The sequence below is a fragment of the Carex rostrata genome, chromosome 16 (genome assembly GCF_964058835.1).
Source record: "Carex rostrata chromosome 16, lpCarRost1.2, whole genome shotgun sequence".
NCBI lineage: Eukaryota > Viridiplantae > Streptophyta > Magnoliopsida > Poales > Cyperaceae > Carex > Carex rostrata.
The window spans coordinates 5,940,753-5,966,674 of record NC_135933.1 but is presented as its reverse complement, the minus strand read 5'-3'; the positions used below and the strand labels follow the sequence as shown (position 1 = coordinate 5,966,674).

The 25,922-nt window shown below is 34.3% G+C and overlaps 2 protein-coding genes across 2 annotated transcripts; both read right to left on the bottom strand.

The window, feature by feature from the left end:
• Positions 1 to 892: 892 nt before the first annotated feature.
• Positions 893 to 3,438, bottom strand: LOC144567716 (ACT domain-containing protein ACR8-like). The gene is made up of 5 exons (XM_078317880.1): positions 3,239 to 3,438; positions 2,930 to 3,158; positions 1,952 to 2,542; positions 1,740 to 1,844; positions 893 to 1,628 (listed from the first exon to the last, which is right to left on the bottom strand). The coding sequence occupies exons 1-5, from the start codon at positions 3,298 to 3,300 to the stop codon at positions 1,263 to 1,265; spliced, it is 1,353 nt and encodes a 450-aa protein (XP_078174006.1). The 5' UTR covers positions 3,301 to 3,438; the 3' UTR covers positions 893 to 1,262.
• Positions 3,439 to 5,978: 2,540 nt separating this feature from the next.
• LOC144567478 (uncharacterized) lies at positions 5,979 to 7,108 on the bottom strand. The gene is made up of 2 exons (XM_078317624.1): positions 6,172 to 7,108; positions 5,979 to 6,088 (listed from the first exon to the last, which is right to left on the bottom strand). The coding sequence occupies exons 1-2, from the start codon at positions 6,665 to 6,667 to the stop codon at positions 6,084 to 6,086; spliced, it is 501 nt and encodes a 166-aa protein (XP_078173750.1). The 5' UTR covers positions 6,668 to 7,108; the 3' UTR covers positions 5,979 to 6,083.
• Between the last annotated feature and the right edge of the window lie 18,814 nt (positions 7,109 to 25,922).

Below are 25,922 nucleotides of genomic sequence, written 5' to 3'. Positions count from 1 at the left end.
AAAAGTAAGTTGACAATTTTAATATAACTTTAAAAACAGAGTTGTTTGCTGTCAAAATATTTATAGTACGGGTCTGTTCGACTGTCAGGTGGGAATGAGAATGAACTTAGGTTTAGGTCCAATTTGAATGGCCGAAACATTATGCGTGTGAGGAAAAAATTCACTTTGAGTGATTTTTTTTTCCCACGAACACAGTGACAACTGAACATGAATAACAAAGTACGATGTTTGAAAAAACTAAAAAATGCCCCTGTGACTCTTCAGAATTCACCCAGGCCATTTCTAATACATTAATTGATTGCCAGATCATCTTATAGTTAGTGGTAAAGCATTACATCCATATCTTCTTATTACCAAGTTTAAGTTGTAATCTAAAAATATCAATCAGCAGATCAATTCTTTTAACTAGCTGTCACAAAATTGGTACTTAATGCAGCTGTTCACAGTCATGTTCATACTTTCTTGTCAAAATATTTGATGACCAAGGCTCCTATATACCATGTCACGGCCCAATAATCATGTAATTTAAACACCACCATCTAATACTAGCGTCAAAGATCCTATCAGATGCTAGATTAATGCTTTGACCTATGAATATTATACAAGATAACAAATTAATAATTAATTCAATAAACGTGTAAGGCAGAATCATGTACATTCGTGCAATTAATCACAACAACGGATCCAAAGATTCCCATTTCAAACAATGGCGCCATCTTTCAGTTAGTCTGAAAATTCATCAAATGTTTCCTCCGCTTTATCTCTGGAGGCAATTTGCTTTCATTATTTCTAAATTTCAATTACAATACTTTCCTTTAGGATTAGGATAGTTGATTAGAAATGAACAATACGGAGTCTTAAATTTTTTTTAAAAAAAAGAGAAACTGAAGCATTTAAGAAATTTAAAATTTCTCTTTCAACATTTTCGTGGTCCATTACAATTAAAACAGTTAAATATTGTTATGTACACAGTACAGTACTATTTGCATATCTAACACAAATAAAGAAGAAACGAATAACTAACGTATCAAACCCACAAGTCTTTTCTACCCCTTTTACCATCTTTTTACCAACAAATCAGATCTCCATGTCGCTGTGCCAAATCTCCATTCCTGCTTTTCATGGTCATTGTACCTTTCTACTGATTTGATATCTTTCAAAGCAATCCTGAGTTCTCAATCGATTCCATAAACATTCTCCAACTGTGTATGTACATGCCTCATATCAGATCCAATTTGGCGAACCCAAGTTTCGGTTTGCAATTAGGACTTAATTAAGCCTAGGCTGTACAAATTTCTCTTGACAAAACTGCCAAGATGAAATAAACCAGCTGCAACACCATTATTTTGTTCTTCCATGCTTTGCTTTGCCACCTTTCTAAAGAGCCGTGGGGATGTTTCTTCCTTTATGACTAAACAACTTTCGCCGATCTTTTGTCGGACAGAGTCAACAGACCTAGGGTCGGCCGGTTGACCAGCCATGTCAGTTACATAAAACACGTTGCATGCCATGTCATCCTTGGTTGATACCTCTGCACGTGTGACAAGCAATCCGTTTTCTCGGAACGTTCTTGTCACGTCAGAGAGCAATCCTGGGCGGTCAAGAATGCATAGCTCTAGCCTTAGACCCTGTGCCATGTAACAATTTCGGTATTAGGTCAAAGATATTCCGCTTTTTTAAGTCTTTTGTTTATCCTTGTTCTCATAAATAAGATAGTTTTGATAGAATTGATTTAGTACCTCGGAGCCTCTTCTTTCTATGGCAGCTTGCACACATCTAACAACTCGTTGTCTCTCAGCCTCAGAGCTTATGGGGCTTCCATTCATGTGCCTAATGTAAAACTCCTGCACATAATAAAAACCAAAATAAATGTTAGACCCAACTAATTTTAAAATTTATCATTATATTTATCTACATTTAAACAAGAATTAATACAAAATGTTCAATTTACCTCATGGGCCCGGTCATCCGTAGTATCAAGAGTCCCATGTGAAATCACATAATCCAGGTCAGTCAAAGTGCAAACCACATCAAACAACAGCTTTCTGCGGTCCCGACATTGCACGGTCACAATCGAGTACCCCCGCTCAGCCCAGTCCTGCACTGACACGCAAGGCACATCGGTGTCAAAGGCAATAGCCTCGCTGTCATCAGCACAGTCAAAATCAAAATCTTCAAACATCATTTGATGAAGGCGTCGATCAGCATGTGAGATGGAGCCACCGAGAGCCGGCATGCCGATGATTGACACGCGGCCATCATTCTGACCCCCCAAACTGAGCAAGTGACTAAGGCGGCACTCAATCATGTCAATTTTTTTCGCATCTTCAATAGGAGAGCCTGATGACTCATCCTTAATTAACACAACACAAGCAATGCGGCCTTTGTGGGTCCACACACATGCATCAACCACGTTACACTCAAAATCAGTCAGCACAGCAAACACTTCAGAAAGGAGGCCTGGTCGGTCTGAGCCAGTAAGTTCGATGGCTGTTAGGCCTTCAAAGCTTTGTGACCTTGTTGGATTCCATGAACCCAGAGACTGTAATTAAGAAAGGGAAAATAATATGAGAAATCTATTCTTAAATAGTTTGTTTCATGACCATCTCGAAGAAGGTACTTTCCAAATTAGATTCAAATAGAGTGAAATTTGGCTGTCAGTGGGTTTAACATGCTTTGTATTTTAAATTAAGAAAATAGCAAAAGGTGAAATGAGTTTGATTAGTCCAGAGCCTCCCTACATTTTCAATTAAATATACTCGTTTATTTCTTTTCATTCCCAGGGAAAGGTATTCCCAGATCTTAAAAATAAAAATAAAAAGCGGAGCAACCAATTTGGACTAAAAGAAAAAACTTCACCGATTAAGCTACATTCTACATCCAATTTCAAAATTAGAGACAATTGAATATCTAAAATTAGTTGTTGTACCTGCTCAATGTAACTGAGCACACTGTCGTCGGTGAGTTTGCAACCGTACTGGTCGGTGACATGAAACACATCCATGAACCAGCGCCCATCGGAGGAGATGTACCCCTTCTTGATAGAAAGGTTCAGGTCGGTTAAGACCTGTACAGCCTCTAGCAACACGCCGTGCTTTCGTCCACTGTCAACTTGGACCACAGTCGCTGTGGGGCATGCCGCATTGTCAATAACAACCCTGTATAAATAGCGATCTGTTAGCGTTGCTCAATTTGAAAGAGGAGCGATTAGATAAAGAGGCGGGGTTAGAGATTATACCTCGGAGTGTTCATGCGAATAACAAGCTTCTCGTACTCGTCTAAGCAAGCAGGCCACTCCATTGTTTTCCCTTGAAAAATCTCGTAAAAATGTCGAAATTGGTGGGAATAGAAAGAACGCTCCGGTTCTTATTTCCTTTTTCGTTTGAAATTTCGCTTATTTGAGACACTAAGCAGTAAGCACAAGAGACGGGTTTTGTTGGAGAACGGGAAGAGAGTGGGCGTGTTATTTAAAGTAGGGAGGCCGACCAGCACATGAGGTGGGGCCCACAGGGGTAAACCTGACAGCCGACAGCTCATGCACGGATCCACGTTAAAGGCCAGATGGATGCCACGTAGCCGGGTCGTGCCTCCCTAGTGGTTCGATTGATTGGTCAGATCTCTTGCCTTTTAAATTCTGATCTGTCTTTCTTTGCTTCCGGTTCAAGAGAATTGGCGCGCACAAGCATAAGTGCATACAAACCCTAGCGTGCTCTTTAAAGATTATGTTATTAGCCTCATTTGCTCCTTCATCCTTCCATATATTATTATTACTTCTTAACTTTCCCTCCATGCTTGGCTAATAATTTTTTATTTCGAAATTCGGTAAAGATTTTAAAATGATACGATTGCATCTCACTCTTGTACCAAATGACAGATTATTGATCCCGGTGATTAAGAGGAATAGCACCAAGACACAAGAAAAGAGGAGATATGTGTACAAGATATTTTACAACATATTCATAGAAAAACATAATGTTAAGCAATTAAATTTAACATAATTTTTTATTTAAGATAAATCAATACGTATCAATAACAATATTTTTCATAACTATATTATCTTAATTAGCACATTTATGTAATGTGAATTGTTAATTGCATCTCCTTCTACTTCATAGTATGATAGATACAATAATGTATTTGAAAAGATTAAGATATAACTTATTTCTGCAGAAAAAAACAAATATTGATAGAATCTAAATAGTGCATTATTTTTGTGCAGGTATAATGTAAATGTGAGGGTTATACATGTTACAGGGTATAAATTTTAATTTGATTTTTTAAAGGGTTACGAGGAAGTTGTATTGGGTGGGAGTGGGTCCGGTTTGGAGATGATTCAGGTGAGTGGACCAAAAGGGTCCGGATTATTGTGTGAGTGTTGTCTCACACACACTGTGGGCCTGAACAAGTTGGATCGTCGGTTTTCCGCGCTCTTTGTTTTGCATCCAATTTCAATATACTATCCTGCATTCAGACTAATAATAGTAGCATGATTTTTTCGTTGAGTGTGTTTTTATTGTTAAAAAAAACAGTTAATGTTATTCGGGATAGTATGAAAATAGTGTGTGCATGTTGCTGATTTTAATAGTATGCAATGTAAAGAACGACAAACCAAACATTATTTTGAGATAAAAGAAATGTGTTTGGAGTACATCGTAATTGTCCTCATTTCGAATTAACTTAATTTTCATTAATTCAGGTATAGCCGTCATGAAAATATAGAATCAAATGTCGACAGATAAAGGTAAATTTTATAATGAACTATTAGGGAGAAGTTCTCAAGGAGTAAAAGATTTAAATAAAAGAAAAACAATATTTAAACTATGAGGAGAGTTCAAATGTCTCCATTTTTTGTGTTTTCATCATGTCTTCATTTTTTAAAACTTTAATAACTCAAAATTTAAAATTTAAAAGTCAAAATAAAGACATAGTGGAGGCACAAAATAAAGGCATTTAAACTCACCTCTTAAACTATTACACAATGATTGGGTTATAAATTCGATACTCCAGCTTCCCAATTTAGTTAACATAAAATAAAAGTTAAGCTTGATGTTTTTTTCCCATTTTCTTTCTATTCTAGTTCACCATTGTTGCTAAAGTCCGAGTTAGGGCTTTAATTTATCTTTTTTTATCGATTAATGGGATTCTTTTAATCGAGTTACCCCTGTAAAATGTAGCAAGAAGGACAAAAATTATTAACAGTTAGTATCAACAAATAGAAAAATTATGTAATAATAGGAGTAATTATATTATCCCACATTTCCTACCATTTGAATTGAACTCTTTTTTGTTTTATGAAGGTATAACAAAGCCTTCTTTAATCTTTTATTTTTAATCATTTGATCTACATTGTTAAATTATGACAGATGTCTTTGATCTCTAGCACCGGATATCAATCAAGATTGTATCCTAGTGTTGAGATTTCCTGTCTGGAATCCAGGATGTCCCGAAATTTTTAAATATACCATTTTAAGAAAATAAATAAACCAAAACACCATCGGTGGCTGGATTTAATAAAAATAGCATGGCCGCTTTGGCGCGAAGCGGGTACCCTGAACGTGGCCGCTATGGTGGGAATCGGCCACTATATTGGGCCGGCTTTAGGCCCAGCGGGGTGGCCGCTTTGGGGGGTAGCGGCCAGGGCCGCTTCCTGGGGTAGAGGGCACCCTGATAAAATATATATATATACAGAGTTGTATTATTGAGGAGAGAGATATTCATTTGACGCACAGAGGTCATATGCCACTAGTGCCGCTTCATCCTGTTGTTTGTTTTTGTACTTTTTTTTACTCTAGTGTTGTCATATACTGTGATTTGTTATATCATGATGCTTATCTTTCTTTCATGTTGTTATTTATTGTACTATTTTGCTTTTATCTTTCATCATTTTTCGTCACAGTAAATCTGAACGTAACGATTTGTAAAACAAACAATAAAACAACAAATAAATCACAAATAAATCAAAACAAATAATAATAGTGCGCCTAAATAGGTGTATGCATGTTAATACAATAAACGAGTAAACAAACAATAAATCACAAATCTAAACTTGACCGTCGGATAAAAATACATTGCTTGCCTCTTTCTCAACCTGAAAATTTAATAACAAAAATGTATTGTTACTCCTCTTTCTCAACCTGAAAATTTAATAACAAAAATGTATGAGTTAACTACCTCGTGCATCTCGAGCAGCTCTATTTTGTTGTTCTTGTGTATCCCGGCGAGTCTGATGTCCTCTCCTTCTATTATGAAGTAAATCAAGCCACATCGGAATCCTATTAACTCGCCTTCGACCCAAGGTAATATTTTTGTCATTTGGAACAAGGATTGGGCCTTCATTTTCCGGCCAATCAGACTGATTGTCATACACATGCCATTCACCCAGCCATGTGTTGATAAGTGTCTGTATGTGGTAGTAGTAATGTACAAACCTTCCAGGGTCAATGCCACGGAGACGGCACACTGCCAGAACATGAGAACACGGTATTCTGTTTAATTGCGGCTTCTGGCATGTGCATGTAACCGTGTTCTCATCCATGATTACCACCGTGTATTTATAATTCGCTTTGGTAGACCGGCCAGAAGCGTCTTTCATGTATGCATTAACTTTCTCTTGTGTGGATGTTATCTCAAACTCGTTCCAGTTGCCAAATCCACCGAGCGTCGTCATAGATTGTGACCTCCCGCACCGTTTGTTAATCAACTACGAAAAATACATTGCTTGAAATTAATAAAAATTACAAAAATAAAATAATTTAATTAAAATAACATACCTCGTGCACACGACATGAGAACTGTTGACCCTGGCTTGCTTCAAATTGCGCTTTTGCCCTCCTTTGAGCAAACCATTGCTGACATTTGTAAAACGTGTCCTCAATTATTGCTGCTACCGGCAACCTACGAGAAGATCTAAAAACATTATTGAGCGACTCGGACCCGTTCGTCGTCATAATTCCCCAACGGAAACCCCCATCCAACGCCTGGAATATCTTCCATGGTTTAGGACATTCGTTCTCATCTTGATCTAGATACTTACCCACACCATCCAACCAATTCAGAGCCCGATCACATACATCTCCCATTGCTTGCATTCCTTGCTCATATCTCCTCATCTTTCTCTTCGCCACACATATCCTGAAGTACTTGATTGCTTCTTCATTGCAATGATTCCTTTTCATATTTTCTGCTATGTGAGTAGCACAAAGACGGTGAACGCACTCATCCTCATCTTCCTCATTCCATCCCAGATCATCCTGTCGAAACACCTTTTTTATGCCCTTACCCCTATCAGTGATGACACACACAAACCTGGAGCGAATTACATTGCGCCTCAACCATTGCATGAACCATGCACAATCTTCAAAATTCTCTGTATCTACCAATGAAAAAGCCAACGGGAGGAGCTGATTTTCTGCATCGTACCCGGTTGCAATCAACATTTTACCTTTGTACCGGCCTGCTAAGAAACAGGCATCAACAGTGATGACATGTCTCAGGTGTTGGAAAGCCTCTATGCATGGTCCAAATGCCCAAGCCGCCCTATTAAAGTACCTGTAAGGTCCAGGCTCACCAGTTGGATATGAGGTAACATCAAACAATGTACCTGGATTTTTTCGCTTAATTGCCTCCAATAAGGGGACTACAAGCGCATATGACCCCTCCCAACTACCAAATTGGCGGGCAATTGCCAACTCTCTTCCACGCCACAATTTATTGTACGCTGGTACCTGACCGTTGTACGTTTGTGCACAAGCTATTCTGACAGAAGTGATACTTAAATCTACGTCATTTCTCATGTGCGCCGAGATGCAATCGGCAACCATAGCAGCGGTCAACTGTGCATGATCTATTCTTGTGGCATCCGCATGACAAACATGTTTTGTTGGGCACTTGGATACTTTCCATTGTGTACCAAAACCAGTGACCCTTGCATTAATGTACCAACCACATCTGGGGTCCTTGCACTTGAACCTAATCCGTTGTTTGTCACTGTGCGTATTCTTAATCTCTTTATTACAAAGAATGTGAAACTTGTAAATTGCAGCTTTCATTTCCTCCTTTGAATCATAGGTTTGTCCCTCTGACAATTCATTTTCAAACTCTGCATGTCTACCAAATAACCCCACATTTGCTTCCTGAAAACCTGACAGGTCATTGAAAGCTGCAATCGGGTGCTCAACCCCGCGACCCATTATCTGAAACCCTTTATCAACCTTGAATTTTTTTGTCTGCCCGAGCACAGGCCTCGTATCTGCTGTGTCACTGTGATCACTCATGCAATCAGGATCAACATCCCCCCAATTTTCCTCTGCCTCTTGTATTTCCGGATCCATCGTCTCCTCAGTTTCCTCCGGATCACAAGGCTGGGCTCGGGATCGATGGGAGTGCTGACTATTAGACGGTCGGTCCCTCTGGACTGGGGCTTGACTACTCTCAGGCATGTCAATCGGCAAAGGGATTCGGGACCGACGGGAGGGCCGACTAGTAGACCGTCGGCCCTCCTGAACTGGGGCATTACTACTTTCAGGCATGTCAATCTGGAAAGGGGGTTGGGACACTGGACTTGAGGAGGTTGAGGCATTAGCCCGAATAGCACCCCGGATTAACCTTGCAAGGGGGTTAGGACGCTGGACTCGGTTAATCTCCACAAAGAGTTCAATTATCTTGTATCCACCCCCAGAAAAACTAATTGTCTGGTTGTACAGTACCTGCCAGACTCCATCATTCTGAACAGGAAAAAGTTGGAACCAAGTTTGGCCTGAACCATTGGGCATGCTAATTTTGGCCTGAATATCAAGGTCATATCGATCCTGATTCAATCCGAGGTTCTGAGAAATAATCGATTTCAGAACCAACAAATCAGTACCCGAGATTACAGGTATCACAAAAACAGGCCCGATACTGTAATAAACCCCATTAGGGCCTGTTAAAATCTCACCACCAGTGTAAATAGATACCATAACAGCCATTTGGTATGAGTATAAGAAAACCTAAAATTAAAAATTAATTAAATTAATTATAAATACTAATTTTTTTTTTATAAGAAAGAAAATAAAATACTTACAGCTGAAGCGGCGCTAGTGGCATATGACCTCTGTGCGTCAAATGAATATATCTCTCCTCAATAATACAACTATGTATATATATATATTTTATCAGGGTGCCCTCTACCCTAGGAAGCGGCCCTGGCCACTACCCCCCAAAGCGGCCACCCCGCTGGGCCTAAAGCCGGCCCAATATAGTGGCCGATTCCCACCATAGCGGCCACGTTCAGGGTACCCGCTTCGCGCCAAAGCGGCCATGCTATTTTTATTAAATCCAGTCACCGATGGTGTTTTGGTTTATTTATTTTCTTAAAATGGTATATTTAAAAATTTCGGCAGGATGTCATTTAATTCATTAATTGGGATTGAAAATATCATATAATTATTAGCTATTATTTTCTTCAACTCTGATTATGACGTTCCATTCTGGACACAAGCTGGTTTTCAAACTCTTTAATATTCATCTCTAAATCAAAATTAAACATTATTCGTTGAAATATGTTTTCTTAAAAAAAAATATGGTAAAATGTATGATATGTCAATGAATTAAATATTGCAACCTTCTCCCTATCCCGCCCCACTAAGTGACCATTGGCTAATTTGGCTCTCAACTTGTTTGAAAGATCAGGATCCATACGAGATACTGTGTTAATTTATTATTTGATTTTGCCAATTTGCCAACCCCCTGTTCAATCCTTATAAAATACATGAATTTTATAATAAGATGTTTATTGTCAAGGCACAGGTCACGGGGAAGCGTATCCTCTACGGAGATTTTACTTGCGGAGCTGTGCGGTGGTTTTGATCTGGTCCGTTCATTTCGAATCGGACAGACCAGAACAGATCTTGCCTGAATTTTAAAAAAACTTAAAATTTGATAAATCCTTAATTCAGCCCGTCCGTTCCAAAACAAACGGACCAGATCAAAACCACCGCACAGCTCTGCAGCTAAAACCTCCGGAGAGGATACCGTTTCCAGGTCACGGAAGCAATTAATGTCACGGACTTAGTCGCAAACCCTGAACAAAGATACCACAAACTTAAAACCGTGCATTTAATGACTCCCGGATTATCTGCGCTGTAGAACGAATCATAATTTCATAATTCATGAATCATGAGCAGGAGAATGGAAGAACTCTTTGCCACAGAAAATCAGGAGGGACAATAATGAGCAGCACATGAGATGTCACGTGATCCGGAGAGGACTCTTGTTGGTGGAGACATTATGCGCCTCCACCATTTTGCCGTTGAACTTTTAATTGTTAAGACATTAAAAAATACAAAATATATGAAGTGAAAAATAATCATGATTTCATTCATTACTCCCTGGTTTCCATTATAACTCTCCCACGAACCCCATTTTTTATTTGCCAACCTTGCATGTAGACTATATTAATGTGCATACTGCATTACTGCTTGCACCACATCTCTGACATCTGTTTATTTTATATTATTAATATTAATTAATTAATATTTGACGTTTTCGAGCGTATCGTTCACATAACATGTTTCAACCTTTCACAAGTTTTTAATATTTTTATAATACTAGTGCGTTGAACGGGCCATTTCGTGCATCCATGTAAGTGGAGCAATCGTTGCAATTTGGGAATTTTTAGTTCACTCGACTTCTCTTGTGCACTGTGAACTGCAATGAAAAAGAAGAAGAGAAAATAATGTAATGGAACCTCTTCTATTGTTTTTATTTGTGAATTACTCCAAATTTTTATTTGGTATAAATATCATTCTGAACTGCTAATCCAACACAATCAAGTTATTTTTTTAAGGGTAAAATGACAATATCGCCCTTTAATTATTAATTTATTATTATTAAGAATTTATAATTTTCAACATAAATATAAAATTACTAATGATTTCTTACTCCGTACCATTTACTATTTTTCATTTATAAATAAAAATAGTTTTAATATTTAATTGTAACTATATGAAAAACTAGTCTTACCTAAGAAAATACAATAAAACCCTCAAAATGCAAAATAAAAAATGAAATTGCAATCATTTAATGTATTATAAATATTTAATTCAAGTATCTGCTTCTTGTAAAATAGTTCCTGACTTTATACAAACTATAAATCCAAAAAATATCAAATATTTAAAATAGTATACTATAAATACTCATAGAATATTACTGTCATTTCGAGCAATCAACAAAACCATTGCCTCGGCTAAATGTTTTTTTCTTTGAAATAGTGGTATTTTCTCGATGAATTTGACTCGTAAATCTATCAGAATAACTTCAAAATATATCGATGTGATTTGAAACAACAAATTAAAACTGTTGAAATTAATTTACTTCACGAATGATTCATTTACTTGTCAAAATAATATATATATATATATATAGAGAGAGAGAGATGAGCTACGCTACTCCATGAAGTAAAACGCGTTTGTACTCCACGCCGTATTTTCATTTTGAAAGTCCAAACTACCGATCCGAACCGTTAGATGTGATCTCCATATTGAAATGTGCTTGGAGACCAAATTTTACATTTTTTAGAAGTTTTTTACTATTTATTAAATAATTTTGAAAACTGTTTGTTTTGCTGTAAACAGTAAAAAAACATTAAATATTTATGGACCAACGGATCAGCGATTTTCAAAATTACTTAATAAATAGTAAAAAAATTCCAAAAAAATGTAAAATTTGGTCTCCAAGCACATTTCAATATGGAGATCATGTTGAGCGGTTCGGATCGGTCGTTTTAATTTTCAAAATAAAAATATAGTGTCATGAAGCACCAACGCGTTTTACTCCATGGAATAGCGTAGCTCATCTCTCTCTCTCTCCCTCTCTCTCTCTATATATATATAGAGAGAGAGAGAGAGAGAATGGCTAAGCTCAAATCGTTTGTTCCTGGGCTCAGGAATAGACGACTCGGTTCTCCAATTTTCGAAGTTCAAATGGGCGATCCAAACCGTTAGATGTTTAATCTATATTAAAATGTACTTGGAGACAAAATTTTATATTTTTTGGAATTTTGTTACTATTTATTAAGATGGTTTGAAAGTCGCTATTATTTTATTGTGCATAATTTTAATAAAAACAGCGATTTTTAAACCATCTTAATAAATAGTAAAAAATTCCAAAAAATATAAAATTTTGTCTCCAAGCACATTTTAATATAGATTAAACAACTAACGGTTTGGATCGGCCGTTTGAACTTCAGAAATCGAAGAACTGAGTTGTTTGTTCCTGAATCAAGAAACAAACGATTAGAGCTTAGTCATTCTCTCTCTCTATATATGTGTGTGCGTGCGTGTATTAACTAATTGTCAAGTCCGAAAATAATCTCAAACACCATGCATGACGAAAGACTTACCTGCAAACAGGGCTGGAGGGAAGTTCAAGAAATGAAGGTCAATAATTAACCTCTATTTAATTTCAAGATTTATGTACTAGTATTTAATTTCAAAATTTATGTACTAGTATATGAATTTCTATATAGTTTAAAGTGCTATGAATATGATAAATTGTTCCTCATTTATATTTTGATATATAGTTTAGAATAAAATGCTATGAATATGATAAAATTGATCCTCATTCATAGCATGAAAATTTTATATAATTGAGCTTCATTCACATTTGACATTCATAAAATTTAAGTTTTATTCCGCCACTGCCTACAACCCGTCAAAAGAATACATGACCTGCTGTTGTTATTTTTTTATATATGAACCTGCTGCATTGGATGAGAAAGGTACGCTAGAGGGGGACAAAAGAGAAGAGAGAATAAAATCCATATAAATGAAGATGATCGAATTCACATCCTCTGCATTAACTCAAATTTTGAATTAAAATCTGACCGCCTGATTTAAATCTATTGGTGCAAGAATTGTTTTATTGGTTAGTTTTTGGTGTCAATCTTGTTTAGATAATTCATTTTTAAAATTGAGTCTAATGCTCCCTTCTGATGTTAAGGATCTCCCAGATCAACTTCAGGAGGAAGAGGTAAGAAGTCTCAAGTAATGGACCTTCCAATGTCCATTTCCCAAGTGATCAGTTCAGAGAATATGCAGGTTTTTGGAGTTGGCAATCCTCCATCTCCAATGACTGGAGAAGAGGAGAATGATGAAGACTTATTAGATATGTAGTACTTAGTTTTATACATATTTTGATGTTTTTTGTACTTTCTTATGTTGTTGCCCTGCTTAGTTATGTGCATGTTATGAAGTTTTGTATTTCTTTTATTTTTGTTTCTGTTTTGAACGACTGTATAAGACTTGTCATATTTGATTTTGGTACCAATTAGGTACTGTATCAGATATGCTATGATTTCAAATGAAATCAGTGGTATATACCACTATTTTTCAAAAAAATATTAAAGGGACCATAATTTATAGGCATGAGTCAGAGTTGTCCGAATTTGTAATCGCACAGTTCAAAATTTAACTCAAATGGTATATTAATGCATATGCGGATTCTATGAAGATCTAGTGAAAGAATAGTGGAAGAGTAGAGACAAGAGAGCGCAGATGAGTGATAAATCGAGAACACAGAAAATGTGATGATGGTCGGGCCAGAAGTTCATGGTGGACAACTGCAAAATACAATAAAGAGTGAAACCAAAGAAGCATCGGTGTCCGCGGGTGCTGATTAGCCCATGAAAATTGACTCGATTAAAAAGATGCTGAAAGGGAATACTCGATTAAAATTGACATGATCCAACCGGGCATAGAGGATTTTTGAATCCTAGACAGTTAGGAGAATAACATCATATATAATTTGTGTAAAAAAGTGATGTAAATACATTACTTATTGTAAACTTGATAGTCTCTATCATGCATTTCAAAACAAACAAAAATCCGGTCCCCTGCGTCAGTGATTCAATGATTCCTGAACGATACGACTTGTAGGCAAGCTTTTTCTTCGGGGTACAAAAAAAAAAAAAAAAAAAAAAAAACAGAGAGAGAGAGAGGAAAAGCACGACTTATGACGATGCAAATTATGCACTGATGTGATGTTACTTTCATAAGCATAATTGGGAAAAGCTTTAGCCATATAATATCCATGTCAAAGCTGAATTTTTGCTTTGCTTTCGCTCAAGTTTTCTCTTTTTGAATATAAAATACTTGTGGTATTTGCTTCCGAAGTTTCAACGAGCAAAAGGAGCTTAACTGCAACGCTAATGCATATAAAATCAAAAGTACACTAAATGAAACAAACATACAGCAAGAGACAAAATTAAGTACAACCGGTAATATAAAAAAGAAAAATAGAAATGTCGCATAATTGGTTATGATAAAATCGGTTGACCTTTGCTTGTCAATGATTTGTTATTCCCTTGGTTATCGCACGTATTTCTTTTGCTTTTTAATAGAACTGCACGTATTTTTTTTTTAATGAATATCAACTCAGCTCGCTAATTTTTTATAACAAAAATTTGTATACATATAGTCGGCACAATCAAATTTCAAACCTTTTTAAATTCGAACCCCCTATTAAATCATTAGAAATGTCAACTGCCGATTGGGAACTATCCCTATCAGTAACCTAGTCCCTGTATTTTTTTTTTTCTAAAAAAGGCCTATTTTTTGGCATTTGATCTAGTGTAAAATTGTATAGTTTTAATACGAAACTGGTAATGCATATTAAATACTCCAAAATCTTAATTTTTCATAAATTGTAAAACAAAAAATTGCGGTTGTTGAAAATTTTAAACTAATTCATTGTTACTAGAAATTCATTCTAAAATTAATTGCATACCAGAACTATTCTTATATTCATCTTGAAAATATTTTCTTTCTGATTTGTGTAATTTAAAATGAAAATATAATAATTAAAAATATTGGATTAGTACCATACACTCTTCAATTCTTCTTATATTTCATATATATTTACCGATATATACTCTGTTATTAGGGTTAATAGTCTCAAATTTCCATCAATTCTTCCCTTTTCGATGTGACAGGAACTTTTATTCGAACGGAATATATCGATATAAAATTATTTAATTTTGACCAAATCCTTTTTGACTTTTGTTTCATCTGATTGTCACTGCATTGGCAACATTTTTCATTTTAATTCAGCTAATAACAGAATTCGTATTTAAACTACTTATTTATTGATTTGACCTGAAAAAACATATGTCCATGTATTATAGTTATTTGCCTGTTATTATTATTTTTTTAGAGTAAATGTTGGAGGTGAAGCCATCTAACTATTTAATACCATTGTTATTACAACAAATGATTTTCTCATTTGGATTTCGAACTCATGACCTCTCACATAGAGACTAGGTGCCTTTGTCACTGGACCGAAGGCTGATTCTTGTTATTTGCCTGTTATTTTGTTTGATTGAAATACAGCGACAGACACTGCATCCTGCTCAGTGAATGAATTGATGCGCTAATTGTTTTCAACAAATGGTTTCATACAAAACTAGTGTCAATTCTAGAATATTCGGGGTATCAGAATTCAATTTCAACAAAACAGGAGTCTGAAGTGCATAATTCTCTGTCAAAATTTTAAAACCATGCGAAACAAATTCTCAGGGGCTCTATTTTGTGTAGCTTGTTCTTCGCCTAATTTGAATTGATTATTAGCATGAAGCATGTTCCATGTCTAGGTACAATTGCGAGAAAAATAAGAATAGAAGGGTTTCAAAACTTGAATCATTTCTACACTATTTTAATTGTGTTCGATAAGAACCAAACAGAAAAAAAAATAGAATTAAATTTGAATCTTATTCTCAATAGACATTCTTACTCTGTTCTAATCCATTACAACCTCTCATGAAATAACCAAAAATAGAGAAAAAGTGAAACAATATAAAAAAAAAATGGATTTTGAAATAGGTGAAACAGTAACCTTGATAGCTACTACCAAGTTTTCAAAAAAAGAAATAGGTGAAACAGTGAAAAACAGAGAGAAAATTGAAATTTGGAATAAACTTTTATTTCGCAATGTTCCGGTCGTGTTGGATGAAAATGAAAAAGTACAATAGTTCAAACATGGGAAATTATCGATGAATGAGTTGAGGAAGGGGAGACAGTACACTTGGCTAAGAAAAAGTTCTATACCTGTTGGTTACCGAAAGATCAAGAGTTCGATTCTCCCTTATAACTTCACAACCTCTGCGAATGTTTTAAAAATAACGATAAGTGAGTTAATCGTGTCGCTTAAAAAAAAGTTAATTTCTCTATTCCACACCACATAAAATAGAGATTTAGCTCGTAACTGATTAAAACAAATACCTATTTATAAAAAAAAAAAAAAAAAGAGTTTGGATGCACAAGTTTAAACTCAATTCCACCTTTTTAATTTTCAGAATTCTACTCAATTCATTTTTTATTCGGCTATAATAAACATTAAATTTTCCTCCCAATGAAACATGCTGAGAAGAGTATTTAATGGATTACAGTGCAAAACGAGGAGTTAACTACAGATTTTCATTTCAATTCTAATTTTTCACTTTTTCATTGTTCTATTCAATTTCAATAATATCCGATGCCTATTATAATACAAGTCCATCATAATTCCTCTGTTCCTTGTTACCGAACTACAGTGACGTAGCCAGGATTTTCATCAGGGGTAGGCAAAATAAATTCTTATTATATTAATTATTATTATTTTATTTAAATTATTAAATTATAAAATATTATTACATAATTTTTATTGGAAGCGGAATCGGTAATTAACCATGAATTAAAATCGAGAAAAACAGTAGAAATCCACCGAATTAGATCGAAAACTCGATTTTTTTTTAAATTTACTTTGAAACATAGTTCACAAGACTCTTCTATTAAAATTCAGCTCATTTTGAATAGTTAAACATAATAAAAATAATTTAATGCATTACATTAAATTTCATTATATTACTTTATAAAATATTTTAGTCTATTCCTTTCAAAAAAAAATAAAAAAATTATTGTAGTCCCACTATTAGGGGTGGCAACGAGCTGTTAAAGAGCGAGTTAGGCCACACTCGTACTCGGCTTGTTAGTATATCAAGCTGAGCGAGTGAGTTTAGATTTTAGGTCCCGAGCTAAAACTATTGCTCAAGACCAACTCGTGGCTTGTCCGAGCGAGCCGAGCTAGCTCGTTATTAGCTTGGCAGATTTATTAATTTGTATATTTTCTTTCCTGCTATATCTTAAATTTTCATAACACATCTTATCAATTATGGCTAAAACAAAATAATATTTATATGACTAATTACTGAGGAATGCTCTTAATTCAATTGTAATTAAGCAAATCAACTACTATAAATTAAGTTTACCTCTAAATTCATACATACAAATATATCAAAATCCTAAATTCATACAAATATATTCACAGAATAAATTCATGCATACCAAATCAAACAAATTCATACAAATTAACTTAATTGCTTATAATTAATTCACACATATTTCATATAAAATTACCAATCAACTTAAACACAGTCCAAAATGCAATTGCCATAACACTGGCTATAACATCCATAGACCATAATATTCCCAATCTGAAGTGAACGGATCCGATTAAACTATTAAACTATGTATATTAATAGCTCGTTAACGACCGAGCTGGCTCGTGCTGAGCCAGGCCATACTCAAACTCATTAATTCTGGCTCGAGTATGTAGCGAGTGAGCTAATTTTAACTCGATCCATTAATGAATGAGCTGTTACCGATCGAGTCACGGGTGAATACCAAGCGGGCCACAAGTCACGAGCTTTTTTGGCAGTCCTACCCACTATCATACCATTCTTATTAACCTTCTTCTTGTCAGAATATTTCAAAATAGATAAATGAAAGACTACCAAAATTGTAACGACTCGGCCAATTTCACTAATCAAGAACTTTGACTGAATCATGAATAGACAAAACTCAAATCCAAACCAACTATATACAAACTTGATACCGTATTTCAAAATTCAGGGGTAGACGACTGCCTACCCCTAGATATAGGTGGCTCCACCACTGCCGAACTAGCTCTAGAGATAAGTTTGTTTAAAACATCCCATGTTATAATTCTGCTGGAAGGGTATCAATCATGCCGCATCAGTAGACAACCAAACAAAGCAGTGTAATTGAAAAGTTTCATGATTTTGAGTAATCAAGCAGATAAACATAAACCGTTAATGTTGTTGTGGAGGAGGACAATATATGTAATCTTTTTAATTAGGAGGAATTTCACGTATCTCCTCTCCAGCTATCTTTCATTATTTATTTTCTTATTTAAGAATTATGATGAATAATCAATTTATTTTTAAAAATATCAAATGTTGACATCTTCTAAATATATTTTATCAACATTTGATATCTTCAAAGTTAATACATTACTTAATTTAAGCTATAGTAAATCTTTTTATAATTTTACTTCTTCAATTTTGACAAGAAAAAATATTCTTTTTTATTAGTATGTTGAGGTTCGTTCTTAGTTTCAGTTGTTAATTATATGGAAAATATATATTGAGAAGTGATTTTAGTAATATTAACTATAATTAGTGTCACAAAATGGAGCAACTAATTTATTAATACGAATTCACTTTCACTAAATATTTTTTGTCATTTTGGCTTTTGCCTATGAGGTGTATATATTTCTACAAGTCATTTGTTTTTTTTTGTTTTTTATCAAATCTTACTTGTATCAAAGTTTGAAATTCAAATTGTAAATCAAACTCTTGATTTTCTTCATTTTATAATATATTTCCGTTACAACGCAGAATACTAGTCTTTCCATTATACAAATGATAGTTAATTTGACATTCGCTGTAATTTCAGGTTGAGATCACACCATCTACTTTTTTTTTCGCAAACTATCAATTTTAAATGAGAATGTTATATCAAACTTTGACACTAGTTAGGAATCGATCTTTGACAATATCAACAAATTGATCTGATATGTTCATTTAAAAAAAAAAATCCGGATGAAAAAAAAATTAAAAATCTACTACTCAGGTCTGAATTGAACAGTGGATACAAATTACAAAGGTAAACTTATCAGATAGCCAGATAAATAGTACTTATCATTTATCAATGATGAGTCGCCACTATATAATCCGCATAATTGCATCTGCCCGAACAAGCAGGAAACAAATCCAAATGAATATACACATCGCCATCATCTTCTAATTAATACTTTAATTAGTTTCTGTATTCATGAGTTCCCGCCAAAAGGAAAAAGCACCGCACCTAAGCTCCCAAGTGAAGTCACTTGCCACAGTTCCCGGGAAGCAGCTCGCGTGTTTTCATGCGTCAAAGGTGAACAAAAGAGGCTGATCGTGACGCGTTTGATTCGAGAGGCGGGTCAAGTAGAAGAGACAGGATGCGTTCAAACATCCATATCGGTCGGTGGATGGATCGAGATTCGCAACAGAGAAAGAGAAGGAAAAAAAAATGGGAATGGGGGGTCCCTCTCCTTGGGAGTTGGCTGGGCTTTAGTCGCATGCATGAGACAGGTTGGCAAACCCCCTTAAATTTGTAGTACGAGAAATGCAGTAACCGGACAGGTGCTGTGTTCCCAGTTCGCACTGCATTTGTCAGGTGGAACCACCATCTCCGCCTGAAAAGTTAAAAATGTCACGTGATTAAAGAAACATCGGATCTTTGTTCCAAACTTTTCTGATTACAACAGTTCACCCGATGTTAGCCCGAGTGTGGATTCTTTTGGAATCGGTGTCGATCAAATTTGAATCAATATACCTTGGAATCGGTGTCGATCAAATTTGAATCAATATGAATTAATATTTTTTTGAATCAATATACTTTTCTAATATACCTTGGAATCGGTGTCGATCAAATTTGAATCAATATTTTTTTTCCAGTAACATACAAAAAAAATATTTTTTCTTACTGCTACAAAAAATTCAACCTGCAAAATGTTGATCTGAATTATTTGTCGCAGTCTTTCTAATAAATTCAATTATACAATATTTCACCTATTTTAAAAGAAATATAAAAATATTTCTAATATTTTAATAGAAAAATCAAAACATCTTCTATTTAAGTAAAAAAATAAAATAAAAATTCTATTTCTAGTAAATTATTCATTAAAAATAAGATTTCAATCCGGTGAATAATTTATCGGATATAGAGTCTTTTTTTGAAATTATGGGTTAGAGATCAAGCCACCCAACACATTTTCAAACTCCTATGTATATTATAGAAGATTTCTCCACTTGTGGGTTTCCAAGCCATGTAGAAGCCATGTGTCTTTGCCACTAGACCAAAGGCAAGTTCTATCAGATATAGAGTCTATTTCCAGTAAATAATTTATCGGATTGGACAGATTCTGAAATTTTTCAAAATCGAGTGTAGATTTTAAAATTTATTATTTTTTTATTAACAAAAAATTCGTCTTGAGATTGTTAAATTAAGATTAATGTCCATACATTTTAATCCATGCATATTTTTTTAAACACAAATCATATTATTTTAATTGGCCATATTTCTTCTGCTAATTGGATAGTTTCAAGCCGATTATTTTTAGTTACCATTAAAATAATAAAATAAAATACAGGGTTGACATGGAATTAAAAAAAAAAAATGTAAGTTACATTTTATCTAAGTACCATCCAAAAGTGACACCTTGTATAGTGTATTGACAAAACTAGCCTAGGGCAGCTCATGTCCGGTCCGCCCGTGTCCGAGTCCGGGTATAGATTGGGTAAACGGGTAAAGACAAAAAAGGGCCGGTCACAGTTTTTGAGGCAAAAACGCGACCATACCTGGACCGAATTGTACCCGTACCCGTGCCCTTCGTGCCCGTGCCCATGTACCCGTGCCCGTACCCGTATACTCGTGTACCCTACCCGTATACCCGTTTAAAATTTGAATTTCAAAATTTTTCAAATTCCCCCGATTCAAGTCACATCCGAACCGGTCAAATCGAACCCGTTTAAAATTTGAATTTCAAAATTTTTAGTTTACAAATACGCAAACGGAAATACTTTATTTTATTTTCTTTCATTTTGCTCTTTTCACTTAGTATTTGATATGAACGGTTATGATTAAAGTATAATGGTAATTAATCTTGAGAACACACAACTCATACTTTAATTATGATTGTGCATATCATGAATAAATAAACATATGGATCTTATTGGCGGAAATTTTGTTTCAGTATGAACAGATGGATTTTATTGGCGGAAATTTTGATTCAGTTCCTATTTTTTAATGCTAACAAAAAAAAATTCGGGATTTTGCGGTAAATCAAGTATTTTTTCATACTTTAATCATAATCGTTCACATCATGAATAGATAGACGGATGGACCTTGTTGGTAGGATTTTGATTCGGTTCCTTTTATTTAAAATGCTAACTTAGAAAATTCAGAATTTTGCGTAGAGCATGAGTAGTAAATCAAGTATTTTTCATACTTTCATCATAAACCGTTCAGATCATGAATAGATGGATAGATAGACCTTGTTAGTAGAATTTTGATTCGGTTCTTTTTTTTTTAAATGCTAACTAAAAAAAATGGGGATTTTGCTAGAGCATGAGCAGTACATGTTTCATCGCTCTGATTTTCTTAAATTATATTTTTTGACAGGAATGAGCTTATGAGCAGTATTTAAAAGCACACCCATCCTGCAGCTTATGATTCAAATATATGATATACAGCTGACTCCATTAATGGCAACTTTGGAGCTAATGGAAACGATGCGGTGTTGCTGACTTGAGAGCAATTTTATGATACTTGTAAAGCAATTGCGAAAATTAATAGAAAAATTATAATAAATTATAACCTTGAAATTATATATATATATATATATATATATATATATTTACTTTTTTGTATGCAGACCTAACTACTTAATTAGCCTATAATTATTTCATTTTATAATCCACCCATGAAATTTTAAAATGTCTTAAAAAATCAACGAAGTATATAAACTATTTGTCAGAGTTTTAATTCAAAAACAGAAATTTTAACAACTGTTATAAACTTGTAATACTTCATCAAACAAAATAACAAAACATGATAAATCAAGTAAATGAAAATAAAATAAAATGACTCGTGTAAAGAAATAAATAAATACATTTGTACTTAGCCGAATAAACATTCAAATTTTCGCAAGAATAATTTTTATATATAAGTTACAAATTTTATTTATTTAGGAATTATAAAGATGTGACTTGATAATTTTATGTATATATATATACACTATTTGATCTTGAACTATTTAGATTTTAGAAGTCGAATTATAAACACGTAATAATATTTATACGACACTATTAAAAAAAAAAAACCAGACCGGACCGCCTGGCCCCCCTACCCAGACCGCCTTGCCCCTAAAGGGTACAACGGGCACGGATATAGGATGGGCAGGGCATAGTTTTTGAAAAAAAAATCCGTGATGCCCGATCCGAGGTACCCGTCTACTAGGCCCGGCCCTGGGGCTGTGCAGCCTGGGCGACTGCCCCGGGCCTCAAAAAAGAAAAATTAGTTTGTATATATATATAAAAATTGTATATATTAAAAATAAATAAACTACTAGAGCTCAAATTTTGTATATATAAATGGTTCAAATTTTTCCTATAAATAAATATGATTTATTGGCATATCAATAAAAAATCTGACCCGCTAATTGCTTCTAGGGGTGTTTATTGGGTCCGGTTTAATCGGTTTTGAACCAAATGAAATTAGTTTGGACTAAACAGTTTGATTTATTCGTTTTAATGGTTTGGTTCAGTTTGCTTTTTAAAACTGAATTATAACTTCGGTTCGGTTCGGTTTGAAAATTTTCAAAATTGAAAAAACCGAACCGGTTGAATTTGGTCCGGATAGCCCCAGTTTATTTCTTAATACCTCGTTTATTTCTTAATCAATTGCTTTATTTCTTAATATACTTTGGTTTATTATAAATCAACTGCTTTAAATAAAAAAATTAATATCTTTCGATTTGAACCAAAGAAACTGAAGAAACCGAAATAAAATTTTAGTTCGGTTCTATTTTTAAAACCAAATTATAACTTTTGGTTTGCCTAGTTCAGTTGAATTGAAACCGAACTGAACCGATGAACACCCCTAATTGCTTCCATAAGTACTTCAGCACCATATGTTTATAAGTAGTTTTTGCGTTTTAAAAGTCCAAAAAGTCGATCCAAACCACTCAACCTAATATCCATATTAAAACGTGCTTGGAGACCTAATTTTACATTTTTTTGAATTTTTTATTATTTTTTAAGGTAAGTAGAATTTTTTTTATGGTTCATAATCTTCTAAATTAATGAAATTTCTACCTATCTTAAAAAAAGTAAAAAAGATCCAAAAAAATGTAAAATTTGGTCTCCAAGCACGTTTTAATATGGATATCATATTGAATGGTTCGGATCGACTATTTGGATTTTAAAAATACAAAAATGACTTAAAGCATATAGTGTCGAAGTACTTATCGAAGTGTATTGGCCAGTCTCATAAAAATCTTGTATATATAAAGGGTCCCAAATTTTCTTCCGGCCCGGACCCCAAAATCTTCAGGACCGGCCCTGCCGTCTACCCGTGCCAGGGTTTGCCCTGCCCGCCCGGCCCCTACCCGACAGCATAACACTACCCTTGTACATGTATTACCACATTCTTCAGCGGTGCATAAATAATATCTCCATGCTACTTTTGAGTGGTACTCAGCTAATAACTAAGGTAAATTTGATATTTTCATAATTTTATGCGAACTCTGTATTTTCTCTTCTCCGTTTGTTTTTACAAAATGGTAACCACACAAAATCGGTACTTTAAAAAATGGAACGCCAACAATATTGGAAAAGAAGTTCCGGACTTTCAGTTAATTAACCTTGTACCGTTGCAGAGTTGACCACAAATTTAGATAATATATAAAGAGTTTTGGCGCGCTTCTTGTGAGCCTTTGGCGCCAAAATATCTAATCGGATGCTCCAATCCATTGTAGCAAATATCCGATAAGTCTGGGGTCCTGTAAAGCAAGCTGCTAGTCCGTGTCCCCTCAGGTACCTGAGGTGCAATTGAAAAAAAATGGACGTTTCGGATTAATCTCAGTCAGATCAAACTTAATCCGGTACCTACAAGAAGTCAGGAACTGTAAGGGGTTTGCTTTGAGATTCGTGCCATATGAAATGAACGGTCCAGAATTACCAATGGCACATCAGGTACCTGGATGATATGGATTCTCCTGTAAAGCAAGCTGCTAACCTGCTACATGTTCTTCGACTCCAGAGATGCAAGTTCTTTTGTTTTATTCAAGAAATGCAAAGAGTTATTCAACTTAATAAAAAAGAGCAGACTGCTTAAAGAAAAAAACACGGGAAAAATTCACTTGCGCTGCACTCCAGTTTAAAGCTGACAAATTAATATCACTGAATTTATACAACGATATCGAATATCTCTAATTCTGAAGCATGTCCTAAATGGAATGCATAAATTTATGCGTCAAAAAACCGCACCGTGCAAATTCAATATTTCCTATGTTAATATTCAACAGTTTAATTAAATCTTGGTAATTATTTAAATTAAAAATAAATCTAACTTTTTCAATGCTCATCATAATTTTCCAAACATTTTGTGCTATCGAAATAAGCATAACGCAAATGACTTGTAAAATTTGAAACTCTTTAATGATTTTTTGAAGAACAAAAAATCTGATCACAATTATATTAGCACCGTAAAATAAGTCTCGTCAGAAACTTGACGTGTCCCAACATTTTGTAAATATTGAACGAAGATTAAAAAAGAGCTTTAATTGACGTCGTAAACTTTTGTATAGTAAGAAATGTGATGTATTAACTTACATTTTCTTTGTCGACACGATCTCAATTTAAAAGCTCTCAACATTATTCAAAATTTAAAATGCATAATTTTTTTTTAAGGAAGGGGGGAAAACTTCAATACACAAATTATTTATAGGTTCCTATATTTTATTTACATAAATTGGTAGCTGTACACAAAATTAATATCCAAGTTAGTATTTATGTACTATTGACGTCATACTTCTATGAATACTAAAAACATGAGATTTATTATGGAGACGCACAAAACTTGACACTTATTACAAAAATAATTTCTGATGCCGCTCCTCAAAAGCACTATACAGCAGGGAGGAATTAGAAAATTTTATTGGGAAAATGTTAAACTTTAAAATGCATAAAGCATGGCCACGACTTGAACTCAAGTCTCTTCAGTAGTGTTTGACACACTTTTTAGAGTTCTTTAGAGCTCCTTAAGAGACTAAAGAGTCTTAAGTTTGTATTAGACACTTATTCCTTCGTAAAATTTAAAACCACTTTTTTAAGACTCCTTTTGTTCACATTTTTAAACTTGCCCACATTTTTAAAGAGTCATTCTATATTACTTAAAGACTTAAGGCTTCTTAAGAAAGCTAAGCATGCTCTTTCTTAACTTTTTGTTGCTGAACATCTCTTCCTTAACATAGCATAAAATTTAATCCTACCCATCTTGCTGAACACTACTTTTAATAACAAATTGGAACTCTAATCACTAGGTTACAAACACCCTTGTAATAATTTATTGAAGGAGACTCAAGGATATAAATTTTATTTAAATTTCAATAAACACATAATTAAAAATTTTAAATTATGGGGTGGCCTATAGGGGTGTCAATGGCATCTTTTTATATGTTTAATTACCTGACCTGTGTCGTCGTATTCAATAAGACGGTTATGGATAAGATTTTTTTTTCGTAAACTTATCGAGTACAGGTACAATAAATATTTTTTTTCGTTATCTAAACGGATCAGGGTATGGGTAAAGCCTATCCCGTACCCGTTACCCGATCGGGTAATTATAAAAAAAATTATATATTAATGAGCAATGAATATTGATTCTCCAATTATTCTTAATAGTCATGTTACGCTTAATTAACTATTAAAACACGTAAATAAATTTCAGCAAATTCTGATAAAGTTTAGATCTTTGAAACACGTATATATATTTTTGAAATGAATG

Coding starts and splice junctions, on each gene's coding strand:
- LOC144567716 (XM_078317880.1), bottom strand. CDS start 3,300: ATGGAGTGGCCTGCTTGCTTAGACGAGTACGAGAAGCTTGTTATTCGC. Junction 3,159..3,238: donor ATTCGCATGAACACTCCGAG/GTATAATCTCTA, acceptor CTATTTATACAG/GGTTGTTATTGACAATGCGG. Junction 2,543..2,929: donor TGCTCAGTTACATTGAGCAG/GTACAACAACTA, acceptor TCTTAATTACAG/TCTCTGGGTTCATGGAATCC.
- LOC144567478 (XM_078317624.1), bottom strand. CDS start 6,667: ATGACGACGCTCGGTGGATTTGGCAACTGGAACGAGTTTGAGATAACA.